The sequence below is a fragment of the Manacus vitellinus genome, unplaced genomic scaffold, assembly GCF_001715985.3.
Source record: "Manacus vitellinus isolate BGI_N305 unplaced genomic scaffold, ASM171598v3 scaffold_4_pilon, whole genome shotgun sequence".
NCBI classification, from domain to species: Eukaryota; Metazoa; Chordata; class Aves; order Passeriformes; family Pipridae; genus Manacus; species Manacus vitellinus.
In genome coordinates, this window is record NW_021940604.1 from 39,334,101 (window position 1) to 39,347,080 (window position 12,980).

Here is a 12,980-nt window from a genome sequence, read left to right on the forward strand (position 1 = left end):
TAGAGCAAAGAGCAGTACCTGATTTAAAGCTGAAGTTCGTAGAAATGTGATAATGAAAGCCAAGAGTGTGTGTCAGGGCACAGAGGAATTAGGGGGAAGGGAATATCTTTGTCACTTGACTGACTTTGTCAGTTGATTGGCTGTTTGCTGCTGCAAGACCTTGGTGTTTGAAGGTTAGCCTTTCGGGGAATAAACAGTGCTTTTACTGGGCAGAACAACAGGCAATTGAAGGCTTGCCCTTGGGTAACTAACTTGTATGAGCTGATGAAAGATGCTGCTTTTTCTTTTTCATGAATTCTGAAAATTAAAATTAAAACCCCAGATGATCGGTCTCCTGTCTTGTTGACAGGAACTTGGCCACATTTTTTAAAGTTACCTTTGTAGTATAATAGCAAGAGCAATATTTTGCTTCTTTAACTACGGGAGTTACAAATTTAATTTTCAGTTCTAACTAAAAGATTCTCACAGGCAGTTCTATGATTTCACATGATGTATGAACAAGAAGGTCTGTCTTGGAATTATTCTACTTGGGAAAAGCAAATGCAAAGTTGCCTTTTTTCTGTTACAGTCCTATAAAATTACTATGGTAACAGAGTTACCTTAATGATTCTCTGTAAATAAAGTTACCCACACAGTTTATAGTCACTTGAATTTATGTTCCCTCCTTTGTCCTCTTGGAAGAAACATGGATGTGTGTACCTTATGAGTAAGGAATGCTGAATTCAACGCAATATAACTTGGAAGTGAGGATGTCTCTGTGCTTGTGGTGACCTCTGTGGGCTGATTATTCTGATCTTTGATTCACAGAATATTCAGAGTTGGAAGGAACCCACAAAGATCAAGTCCAGATCTTGAGTGAATGGCCCTTATGGGGATTGAACCCACAAGCTCGACATTATTAGCACCGTGCTCTATCCAACTGATTCAACCCACTCTCCCCATTAATGGTGCATGTAACTTAACTTGCCTAATTTACTGATGCATTGTGGTCTAAGCCTAGTCTAAAAATATTAGATTTTAGAGGCTTGATTTCTGAAAGCATTCACAATATTGAAGGAGTATGACTACTACTCTACAATGTGCTAAGGCTACATTTCAGAGACTGAATTTTTAAGGTGTTCTAGAACCCTGAATCATAGAATCATCTGGGTTAGAAAAGACCTCTGAGATCATTAAGTCCAACCCTTGATCTAACATCACTGTGGTTACTAGACCATGACACTAAGTGCCACATCCAGTCTCATCTTAAAAACCTCCAGGGACGGTGAATCCATTACCTCCCTGGGCAGCCCATTCCAATGTCTGATTACCCTCTCTCTAAAGAATTTCTTCCTAATATCCAACCTAAACTTCCCCTGGCAGAGCTTAAGACCGTGCCCTCTTGTCCTACTGCTGGTTGCCTGGGAGACCAACCCCCACCTGACTGCAACCTCCTTTCAGGGAGTTGTAGAGAGTGAGGAGGTCTCCCCTGAGCCTCCTCTTCTCCAGGCTGAACAACCCCAGCTCCCTCAGCCTCTCCTCACAGGACTTGTGCTCGAGTCCCTTCACCAGTCTTGTTGCTCTTCTCTGGACCTGCTCCAGTACCTCAATGTCCTTCCTGAACTGAGGGGCCCAGAATGTTATACTCTTGGCTAATATGAGAATTTATGAAGTAGGGAACTTGTTCCTCTTCTGACAATGCCATACTAAATCAGCACTCTAAACAGTAGGTACCTTTAACACTTTGAAATATTTTTTGAAGTAATGAATTTTAGAAAGAAAATCCTGATTCATATTTAGGTTCTAGGTGGCAATACTTGATTTGCCTCCTACACCACCTTAAGTAAAAGTGCTGAGGTAGATTTCTTTGACGTACATGAGTATGATAAGGAGTGCACTAGCCAAGATAAGAGGTCACAAACTTAGGTTGGGGATGAATATATTAGTTAGTGGTGGGGAGGTGCCAATTAGTTGTGCAAAATATGGCAAAGATGAAAAATAGCCGAAGATCACAGATCTTGGGTATTTTTACTTAGCCCTTCAATGGTGTGATTTTTGTGCTTGCACAAGCAGCCTTTGTTGTGTGATACTTGCAACATTTTGAAGGCTTGGTAAACTATTCCAGAATACCTTTCTTGTGGGGTGCAAAGACTGTAACATACTGCTTGATGGTTTTTAGTTTCTTAAAGGACTTCTGTAGTGTTTATAATGTGAGATACTTAAAAGTATTGAAAGGTTTTGCTAAATAATGATGTACTAAAACATATGTAATGTATAATACAGAGAGCTGCAGATTTAAACTTGAAATTCTGTATCTGAAATTGGTCTTTCCTTTTCATATCACTCTCTAATCAGCCATTTGATTTTGACCAGCTGTCCTAATATCTTCAAAACTTGCCAGTTAGTATTTGTGAAGACATATGAGAAAGTCTTCATGTCTGTTAAATTAGCTGGTTTAAACTTTCTTTTATGATCATCTGTGCATCAAAGTAATATGACAGTAGGACTGTTTTGGTTTAGTGGCTACTCAGATAAATGTCTGTTGCAACTTCCAATTAGTCCTTCCTCTAAAAAGTCATTCCTAAAAAAGGAATGTGAAGTGATGATACTATATTGCTACAACTTGTTTTGTTTTGGGAATTGAGGTCATCAGTGACAGAACCACATCTTCCATCTATAATGTACTTACATTAATAGTAGAACATCACCTGAAATTGAGCCCAGTAATCAAAATAGCTTTAAATGTGTTTTTTTTAATCTATCTTTTCTGTGTACATAGCTTTCATTCACTATCCTCTACACTAGCTCTTCCTCAGTGTGCTAGTACTGCATATCACCTCCGTATGTGGTGTGATTTTCGGGTGTCCTGCAGAGGGCCAGGAGTTGAACTCAATGATCCTGATGAGTCCCTTGGAACTCGGCATGTTCTGTGATTCTAGGAGTTTATTACTTTTAGTCTGTTTATTACTGTTGAAGATGGATCTGAAATCTTTAGTCTGAAAGGGTTAACTCTATCAAGTCCTTAGGAGTTCACAAAACAGTAATAGTTCATATGCTGGCCAGTGAATTTCATTAACTTTTCAGTGCTTGAAATTAATAACAGAATGAGAGGAAACTAATATTTTATTCTTTCTTTGAATTACTATGCAGTAAATGAAGTGCCAATGTAACTTTGTCTCTTCACTTAATTAAATTTTATTTTCTAGCTTTGTACTCGATCATACTGTTCTGCGTCTTTCTGTGGATTCCCTTTGTCTATTTCTATTATGAGGAGAAGGAAGATGATGATGGCAACACATGCTTGGTAAGTTTACTCTAGCAAATGCACCGAGCAGTGGAAAGACAAGTGAATACAACCAAAAAAAATGAAAGCAAGAATGATTGTCTAACTTATGTACTACAGTGTTAATACCATTTCTAAGTCTGTTGTAACAGTTTCTTAAAAATACTGGAGCAGCTCTTAGTAAGACTTAGTTTGGCATTGTCTACTCTAAGCAGTGTAGTCTTGCATGAAATGAAACTTTAGTGAGATAAGTAATTAACATCTGTATTTGCATGAATTCTTTAAACTTTCTAGAAAATCTCTTGAGCCAAATTTCATATACAGGAAGTTAAAGCTTCTTATGTGAGCCCTTCTTTAGGATAGGAAACATATATGGACAGGTTTTAAAGAAGAGGACAGGAAAATTATACTGATTGCGAGATAAGTACTCAAATTTAGTGTCTTTCTACCAAAGTGTTTGCATTTTTTCTTGAAGTAGGCAGTAGTAATTTAACTGAAGCTATAACCACTTGGTTATATTTGTAATGCACTGAAGGTTTTTGAAATGCTTGACTTTCCAGGGTATACAGTAAATGCATGCCAGTAAAGTGCCAACTTCTCAAATGAAAATACTTTTCTGAAGAACCTTTCAGTCACTGATCGTGATTGTTTTCCCTTCCACTCAGTTGTAACCTTAACATGAGAAGACTTCTAATCATAGCCATAATATAAAGTATCAAGTATTTTCTTTTAGACTGTACTGAACAAATGTAGTCTGGCTTCTGGCCACAGTTGCTTAAGTGCATAGGTTATGATGGAAGCATAATTCCATGTCATTGTTCATAGTTCTCAAGTTATGAGACTCTTCAAGAATGTGTACTTTTCACTTATATCTAAAATTACTCATGGTTTTTATGGAGATTTTTTTTTCCTTGAATACCTGTTATGCTAAGTATACTTTTTTTCATAGTTTGGACAAATCCCTTTGGATTTATTTTATGTCAATATATTAACTTTCTCTTTAATACACAGCAGGTTAAAACTGCACTCAAATACACTCTGGGATTCATCACAGTTTGTGCAGTTCTTCTCTTAATTGGGTAAGTATTTGTATTGAACACTGTTCTATGCAAGATTTATTTAGCAAAGTTCTGTTGTGTGCTTCTAAGAGGAAGATTGTGATGCACTCAGTCTGTATAATGAACCATGTAGCTTAATCACTAATAGTGTTTAAATATCCTGAGAACTGGGACCTGAAAAGAAAGAGTTTAAGTGGAAGCTAAAATGGTTTACTAATTGTGGAGATACTTGTGTTTCCAAGTTGACTGTATGTGCACTGTAAATGTATATCAAGGATGTGATGGGTATGACACTACATTGTTACCTCGGTGTACAACAGGGAGTGAAAAATCTGTGCTTGTTCTGTTTTCTGCCTCTATCAAATGCTTCATGGCAAAACAGTTTTTTAGGATATGATTAGGAGTTATGTGCTTATACTTTCTTAAATGGAAGTGTTCTCTGAAGGAATGTAAGTATAGTGTGGAGTTATACTTGATGTAATTTTGCCTTGTATGATAAAGAATTTGCTGGCATTTATGTGAAAGGCAAATGTTACTGAAGTGAATAACTTATTTGCAGCAAGTACCATTATTCTGAAACTCCAAGCAGTATTACAAATTCAGTTTCAGATCACCACTAAGTATGACATGGACACCAATATGGAATGTTTCTAATGTCTGCTGTGTGATAAGCTTTTTAGCATTTTGACTGCAGCAATAAAGTTGGTAAAGATTACAAAATATATGCTAAAATGATCCATGTCAAAGTACCGGAGCGTGAAGTGGAAACTAGAGTGAAATTAATGCTTCTATTTGTATGCCATCTTATTGACATAATGTTTTAGTTTTGATAAATATTAAAAGTATGTTTCTAACAAGTCTATTGTCCTTATTATCTTATAACAGCATATTTGCTGTTATAAGAGACTGAAGGAGTTGTCAGCTTAATCATGGTCTAGAAATATTACTAAAATTTTTGAAAAAAGCTGTTTCTGACTGTTGGCTCACATCGTGGACATACATATATGTACTGTATAACATATCCAGTTTAGAAAATTTAGTATTATCTCTAGTTGGTGTCAGCTGAATCCTCAGTAGTTGTAAGCATGTTTGCTCTTCTCTCCTAGTAAGATAGAACTTGGTTCTTGACTTCTTAATTGTCCTTTGTCCAGTTAGGCTTATTCTTTAAGGTCTACAAAACTTGTAGATTACAGCAGCTTACATCATCCCCTCTGATACTGTGCCATATGACAGTGAGATTGATTTGCAAACCACAGAGCTGTAGTACTTGGTCTTGGACTAGGTTACTGAACATTGCTTCTCCAGAGGTGCATAGACAGCAGCATAAACACTGATAAACAGCAGGAGTATCTGCTGCAGAGAGGGAGGACTCCTTTAGGTACCAATAGGGATTTTGGTATTTCTCATTCTAACAGGAACAGTTTTACTACTATTATACATAGTAGGTTACCTGCACACTCTTAAGGTGGTAATGATAAAATAGTAGCATCATCCGAATGCCCTCAGAATAAAGCACCCTTGCTACCTAAGATGCTGCTACAGAACAATGTAATTCCTGTATTTCCCCTTTAAGGGAGCCTGTAAGGCTCCCTTGAAGGGAAAAAGGCTCAGTTTTTGGAAGCAACTGAGGTGACTGTGGTACAGAAAAACGTGAACTCTCTAGTTCTAGTATAGTTATATATATGTGTGTGTATTTAAATAGCATGTGTCTTGGTGTTTATTTACATGCTTTTTCTGGAGAAGTTTTCTGGCTTAGAGTTAGTCAGCTGTTTTCATAGCAAGGGCAAAGAGTGCCCTCAGAAGTCCCAGTGTGATAAGAAAGAGATAAGTTCTATGTGAAGCTTCTATGTGAGGGGTTCAACTGAATGTGGTAGTGAAGACCAGTCTTGCAGTACTGCCTACTGGTAGTAGGAGGGGATTTTCTCTTTGGCAGTCATGATCAAAGCCACATTAAAACAGACTTTATGTACTGGACATAATTCTAGGTGGCTAGGCTTAATGGACTAGAATACTCATGCATACAGTTTACAAGAGCAAGAGGGGTTGGAATATTTCCAGTTAAGTGCTTAGCAAGTAGTCTACCTTCCTGTGCTTACATGACTAGCATCTCATAGCCAGACAGCCTCTGTTCTGATTGATTTAGCTAGTCATCTGTATAATTAAACCAGGTCAATAAATAGCTTTAAAGGTCTGCATAAGAAGTTCCTGCCTCTTCCCTGGTCAGCATTCCTCAAAGAAATCGTGGAACTTATATTAAGTTCAAAGTTAAAGAGTCTCGCATTCTTACTGTGATGTTGACCTTGCTCCACTGGAGATCTTTTGGACTGTTGTGGGAAACATGGCACAAAACAGCTATGACCTTGGAGGTTTTTTCTAAATTGGTAACACAACTCAATTATCAGGATGTTACTGTCTGAATTCTTATCAGGAGTAGTGTTTATACCTCTTACTTCAGTTGTCTGTTAGTCTATTGCTGTGGCAAAGATGTGCGTGTCTGTAATGCTTAAATCCTCTGCACACAAATAACTTGATGTGGAGTACCATTAAGAGCAAAGTATAGGACAAATTTATATTGGCATACTCAGAAGTAGTTTTTACTTGTAATACCTTTCCCTTCTCGTAATACAAGGAAAGTAGATAACTTTTCTCTAAATGTCATGTGCTTGTCAAGGGGCTTGAGATACTACAATCTACATTAAGGCACATTTGCACATCAGTCTGGTGTGAAATAAAATGCTTTCTTTTAAAGCTAATCAGTGTTTGGTCCTAAAAGAAATGCTTCCATGACTGTCAGTGTTTGGAATCAAACTGATCACCTTAAATTTTCTGGAACCATTAGTTTTTCAAAAGCTTGAATATATGTCTAATTAACCTATAAATAGTTATGCAAATTATTTTCTTAAAGCGAGTTCTGTGATATGAGTTGAAATGTAATGTGTTGGAAAATAATTTCCTCAGGATGACAGTTCGTGACACTCTTTGATTTAAGGATCAAACTTTACCCATCTACACCTGTGTGTTATTAGCCCTGCCAAAAGTTAATAGTTTTAAACTGCTCATCTTGCATTTACTTTCCTTGTTGTGTAGCCTAGATATTGATCCAGATCATAAGCATAATATACCCAGAATGTGTTTTGAACAGCATAGCAGTTTTCTTCTACTCTTAAAATTACTGCGGTTAATACTTTCATTTATGCCCAGAACTCCAAGTGTCACACATCGCAGCTGAGCTGCTTTGTTTGCTTGCATTACCTTGTACTCTATTCAGGCACTGTATTGATCACAGTGATGACAGGTAAATGGAGTTATTTGGCATGGAAACTTCTCATTCTGTTGATGGCTACTATGGCCCTTAGGCTGCGTTGACCATATAGTCGACCCAGCAAAATAGCCAAGGCTTTTGTCAAATTTCTTGCTTAGTGTGCATGGAGAATAGGCCTAAACTGCTGTGTGATGTGCTGATGCAATAGATAGGCTGTGTTTTGGAGATCCTTTGGGAGCGTGGACTGGATGCAGGTCTGTAGATGGCTGGGTGTGCTAACTCTGTCTTGTGCATGGAACTTGAGCAGGAGCAGAATCAGATGTCCATCTCCTTCAGTTGAGATTTATCTGAGTAATAATTGAAGAGTGTGTATAACATATACAGTGACTCCTGTTCTGATTAGTGTCCTTTGACATGCTGGTTGTAGGTAGTCTCAGGAAAAAAAAAAAAAAAAGGAATCCTATTGCTCTTGGGGGAAAAAAAGGCAAGCAAGTTTTAAGTATCCTAAGATGTTCTTCCATCTCATTTGTTCCCTGCTGTGGTCTGCAGATACCAGATCCATACTGATGCTAAAATAAAAAGGACTTGAGCTTACTTATGTTCTGTCTCCTATTTTAACCCTTTTTAGCAAATAAACCTGCAGTTATTTGTGTTTCTATCTCTCTTGTAAGTAGAAATATTGCCTAACTTGGTTTTAATACCCATGTCTTCATGTTGCTTGGATACTGTTTTACAGAAAGAATCACTACTAGAGGCAGATACAAGAAGAAAATCTAAAGTCAACAAGCATGCGTCAAATTAAGTAAATGCTAGCCCTTTATCTGCCTCTAGTGCAGTCAAGAAGCTGCAAATCAAGAATTTTTTAGAAATTAAGATTTTAATTTTTAAAATGTCAGCTTTTTTTTGCAGACTACCAGTTTAGTTTTAGTGTGATAATAAGAGCACACTGTTGGTTTAGCCCGAACTTTTGATAAATAAGCATCTTTTTTGTATTTGGACGTTTGAGACGTATTCCTGGATATGTGTATTTGTTTGGGACTTGAAGTGGGGATCTAATTAATGTACTCTTTCTTACACAAGTGTGAAAGATACTTGTGAGCATTCTTGTTGGACTTAGGGTTGGGTTCTCCCATTCTTTGTCTAAAATGTTTCCTTTCAAATCTGACTTCCTTGTGACTTGTAGGCATCCTGTTTCATATCTCGAAGAGATGATTTCAGTGTTTTTTTGGTATGGAGATACTGGTTTTCCAGCTGTTACAAAACCAGCTGTTTTGTCTATAGAGGTGCTGAAGAGTTACTCTTATAATTTGACTTCAGATGGTGTGACTGACAAGATGAAGCTTTCAGTTAGAGGACTCTTCTACCTGACATCGTTCTCTGAGCGTTCTTTGCTAGTCTCTGCTTATTGGAAAATCAAAAACCTTGAATGAACTTCTCTGGGCCAACTACAGAACAAAGAATGGAATGCAGCAGATGTGTTAGTTTAGTTGTAATAATGGAAGATAAACATGTCCCTTTAAATTTTAATGCTTGTTTTGGAAATCATTAATTGTTTTATCTTGGCTTTCAGAAGTGTGTATTTATAGGAGAATTTGTCTCAATTGATGCTTAAAGTTTATTTGCTCCTCTGCATTGCATATGAATCAAATCAGAATAGTAAATCAGATTAATACATCTTAATGATACTTGAGTGTAGGGTCCTTACCTTTTTTAGGACTGGTAAATAGAAAATCACTTGTTCATCGACCTCAGGCCTGACTCTGCACACTCATACATGTACTCTGTTGGTCTAAATAAAGCTTTTTAGGGGAATGTAAATAAAATGAAAGACTGCCTTCAGAATTCTTGAAGCCTAATGTCACAAAACTTTGATTCTTCAGGAATGAATGGATTTCCATTTTCTTAATTGGGAAGTAGAATTTTTTTTATATTTGAGTAATTAGGGTAAGAAAGATTATTTTTTTTTCTGTATTACAGTGCTTTTGTTCCTTTGGATATTCCCAACAAGAAGAATTCCACAGAGTGGGAGAAAGTGAAGCTCCTGTTTGAGGAATTTGGAAGTAGTCGTAAGTTTGAGATTTGTTGTGAGCTTTGCATAAATTGCTACTAACTTGTTTTGGCACACTTGTCATTGACTGAACAAGATGATTAACTTCCTTTGTGACAGTTTTCTAACTTGACTTTAACTGCTCACCTACACTAAGTCTTTCCAATAAGATTGTTCCTCCTCTTCAGAGAAAATTTAGAACTATCTTTAAAGTACAGAGGGGAGACACTGGCAGTGTCTGCTTTCAGTACAGTCCCCCTTTGACAGCATGGGTTCCAATGTTGTGTCCTCCGATATTAGTGGTGGGGAGGGGAAGGTACTTTCTTCTATAGTTTTTACTTAATGCAACTCTTAAATGCTATTTGCACGCTGAAGTTTGACTTTTAGGGTATGGTGAGTGTGTATCTTGTGTAACAGTCTTTAATCGTACCTAATGAAAAGTAATACTGCTGTTCACTGGAAGAATGAAACTAGTAAGTGGCTTTGTCTGTTTAGATGGGAAAATCCTAAGGGTGTTATGACTTTTTCTCTTTTTTCTCCTAGTACTGACCTTTTCTAAAATTTTTGTGTTTGCATTTGTTATACTAGGGTTGTAAAGAACTAGTGTGAAGGCCAAACTCCATGAAGTAATATTTAACCTTTAGCTTGTGCAGTTCATGTTTTTAGCCAGTGCAATTCATGTGTTCCATTTTCAGGGAAAAAGTGTGAAGGAAGTGTTTTGTAGGTGAGATAAGACAGATTTCGTATTGCTTTCCAAAGGAAGATAACTAAAAGTTGTCTAGCAAACATTAATCCCAATGCATAGGTACTCCAATATTTGAGCCTCATTCTCTATGTATCAGAGTATTGGCTTCTGTGTGAATGTTTTAGAATATAATGATACAAGCCTTTGTCAAGTCACATTCTGCGTTATTCTAGGAATTTTGTACTGACTGTAAGTTCCCTGCAATGACATTAGCCAGCTCTGTCAGTGCTTCAGGGCCCATCAACTTTGTATGTACAGCTGGCTGAAGTATTCTGTAACCTGATCCTCTTCCACTAAGAGTACGTATTTCTTGCAACCTTTTTCCCTGAGCTCCCAGGTCTGAGTTTCCTGAAGTCTGGTCTTGCTAGTATAAGACTGAGGCAAAGAAGGTGTTGAGTAACTTGGACTTTTCATGGAGAAGTTCTGTATCACCAGGGCCCCTGCCCCACTCAACAACAGGCCCCTATATTGCCTCATCTTCCTCTTGCCACTTAAATAATCAACCTTTCTTGTTTGCTTTTACATCCTTGCAGACTCTTTAATCATAATATACTCTGTGCTATAAACTGTGCTTGTAAGCATAGGAGATGGGGAGGACAAGTCCATAGCTTATTGAACATTTTAGCTGTCTGCTTGTTTGTGTTAATCTTGCTTCACAAAGATTATAACAGTGTAGGAATAAATGCTTCTCAGATTGTTTATACAGATACTGACAGTGGTTGAGCTGAGATGTAAGATGATTTTTCCAGGCTACCTTGATATGACTGTAATGAAATATTTCTCTCTGTATCTGTTTTTGCTGTGAAAATATAGTATAGTTTATAATTATTTTGAGGAAGGTATAATGATTAAGATGCTGGGTTGGGATGTGAAAGTCTGGTTTTGTGTTCTGACTCCATCAGCATTTTCTTATGACTTGAAATTTCATAGGATAATTCAGGCTGAAGAGACCTCAGATCATCTAGTCAAATCTCCTGCACCAAGAAGGAAGCTGTTAGGTCAGACTAGATTGCTCAGGGCTTTATCAGCTAGCTCTTGAAAACCCCCTGTGTTTGGAAACTCATTTATCTCATTGTGAAAGAATCTCTCCTCTTATCCAGTGTGGGTTTAATGCCGTCACCCATTGACTCACACTGGATAACTATGCACCACTGAAGACCCTGGACCCCACCTCTTTGATAAGCAGACAGACTGCATTAAGTGTCTCCAAAGCTGTCTCCGCAGGCTGGACAAGCCTGGCTCCTCAGCTTTGATGCACAGCATGTACTCCAATTTCTGACCAATTTAGTTCTCCTCTTAACTTGCTCAGATTTTTCAATCTTACCTGTAGCAGGGGCCTCAAAGGTGGCTGCAGCATTCCTTATATGGTCCCATCCTTTAACAGAGGGGCATATTCCAGTTGATACAGCCCAGGATGCCATTGGACTTCCATACTGGTAGGGCACACTGCTGGTTTATCTTCAGATTGCTGTCTCCCAAGATGACCATGGGCTTTGTAGAGCTACTCCACAGACAGCAAATTGTGGGAGACCAAACAGGTGTTCGTTCGGACTGGAGAGCCAGAGGCAGCTCCCCAGCGAGAAGCCTCAGCAAATGCCTGGAGAAGGTTCTTTCATGTTCCAGTTCCTGGAGAAATAAGGTCAAAATGCTTGCCTGTTGTCCTGTTTTTATCTTAATTTACCCTTTTCCTTTGCCTGTCTGCAGTGGACCAAAGAAATATAAAGATCTCGAGACAGAGAACAAGTATCCAACATCATCAGTTGGTAGTGGCATAATAAAAGGAATACAAACTCATCCACTGAGGCAGAGCCTGATAATATACTTCTAGTATACAATTATAAGTTTTTCAGCTAGTTAGTTTCTTAATGTTCCATTGAGCATAGTTCAAACTTTTAAGATGGATATTAAATGTTGGTTTCAAATACTTGTACAGAAGGAACATCAAATATGGTAAGTACATTGTGTGATATGTTGCAAGTAGAGGTCACTCCTTTGGTTGTTTTTTTTTTTTTTTCCCCTGAGCTTCAGAAACTAAGTCAAATTTTCACAAGTACTGAAGGGAGAATAGTGCTAGGCTAGGGTTTGGTTTTGTGGGGTTTTTTTGGGGGGGGAGGTTATAAGTTTTAAACATAGCTTTAGCATTTGAAATCTAGGGAGATATTGCTTTTAGCTCTGGGAAAGTTGTTTGCTATTATGTGGCAAAAACAGCAAAAGAGAGATTTGAGCTGTGAAGTTGGATTTGGTTGTGCTCTTCTATTAGTTTAGGAAGGAGGCCTGTAGGGTTGGTCAGAAGAAAGATGGAGCTTCTCATGGAGGATCTCAGTTTATGACTGCTTGGTGCTGTGTTCAGAAAATAAGAATGGAAACTGGCTAGTAATTCTATGTGAGTAAGAATAAAGGTCACTGTACTCTAAATTCTTGAATTAACTAGAGGGGAGAACATGGGGAAGAACTCTAAATACTGGCTTGGTTATGACCAGGCAGAAATATGAATTTGATTGCTGAAGGTTAATTTCTGTAATATCTACTATAAGTTTCCGTGTTACTATTTAACCAAAACCACTTGTGATGTGTCCTGCACAGTGAGGTTAGGGACAGGCCTGTTG

At 37.8% G+C, this 12,980-nt stretch overlaps 1 protein-coding gene across 2 annotated transcripts in view; it reads left to right on the forward strand.

Moving 5' to 3' along the window:
- LMBRD1 (LMBR1 domain containing 1) overlaps nucleotides 1-12,980 on the forward strand; it is a 70,841-nt gene that overhangs the window by 12,233 nt on the left and 45,628 nt on the right. For both annotated transcript variants that reach the window (XM_018078240.2, XM_018078242.3), the window contains exons 4-6: nucleotides 3,186-3,283; nucleotides 4,274-4,341; nucleotides 9,560-9,648. In XM_018078240.2, coding sequence (XP_017933729.1) covers nucleotides 3,186-3,283; nucleotides 4,274-4,341; nucleotides 9,560-9,648 — 255 coding nt within the window. The remainder of the gene's footprint in view (nucleotides 1-3,185; nucleotides 3,284-4,273; nucleotides 4,342-9,559; nucleotides 9,649-12,980) is intronic.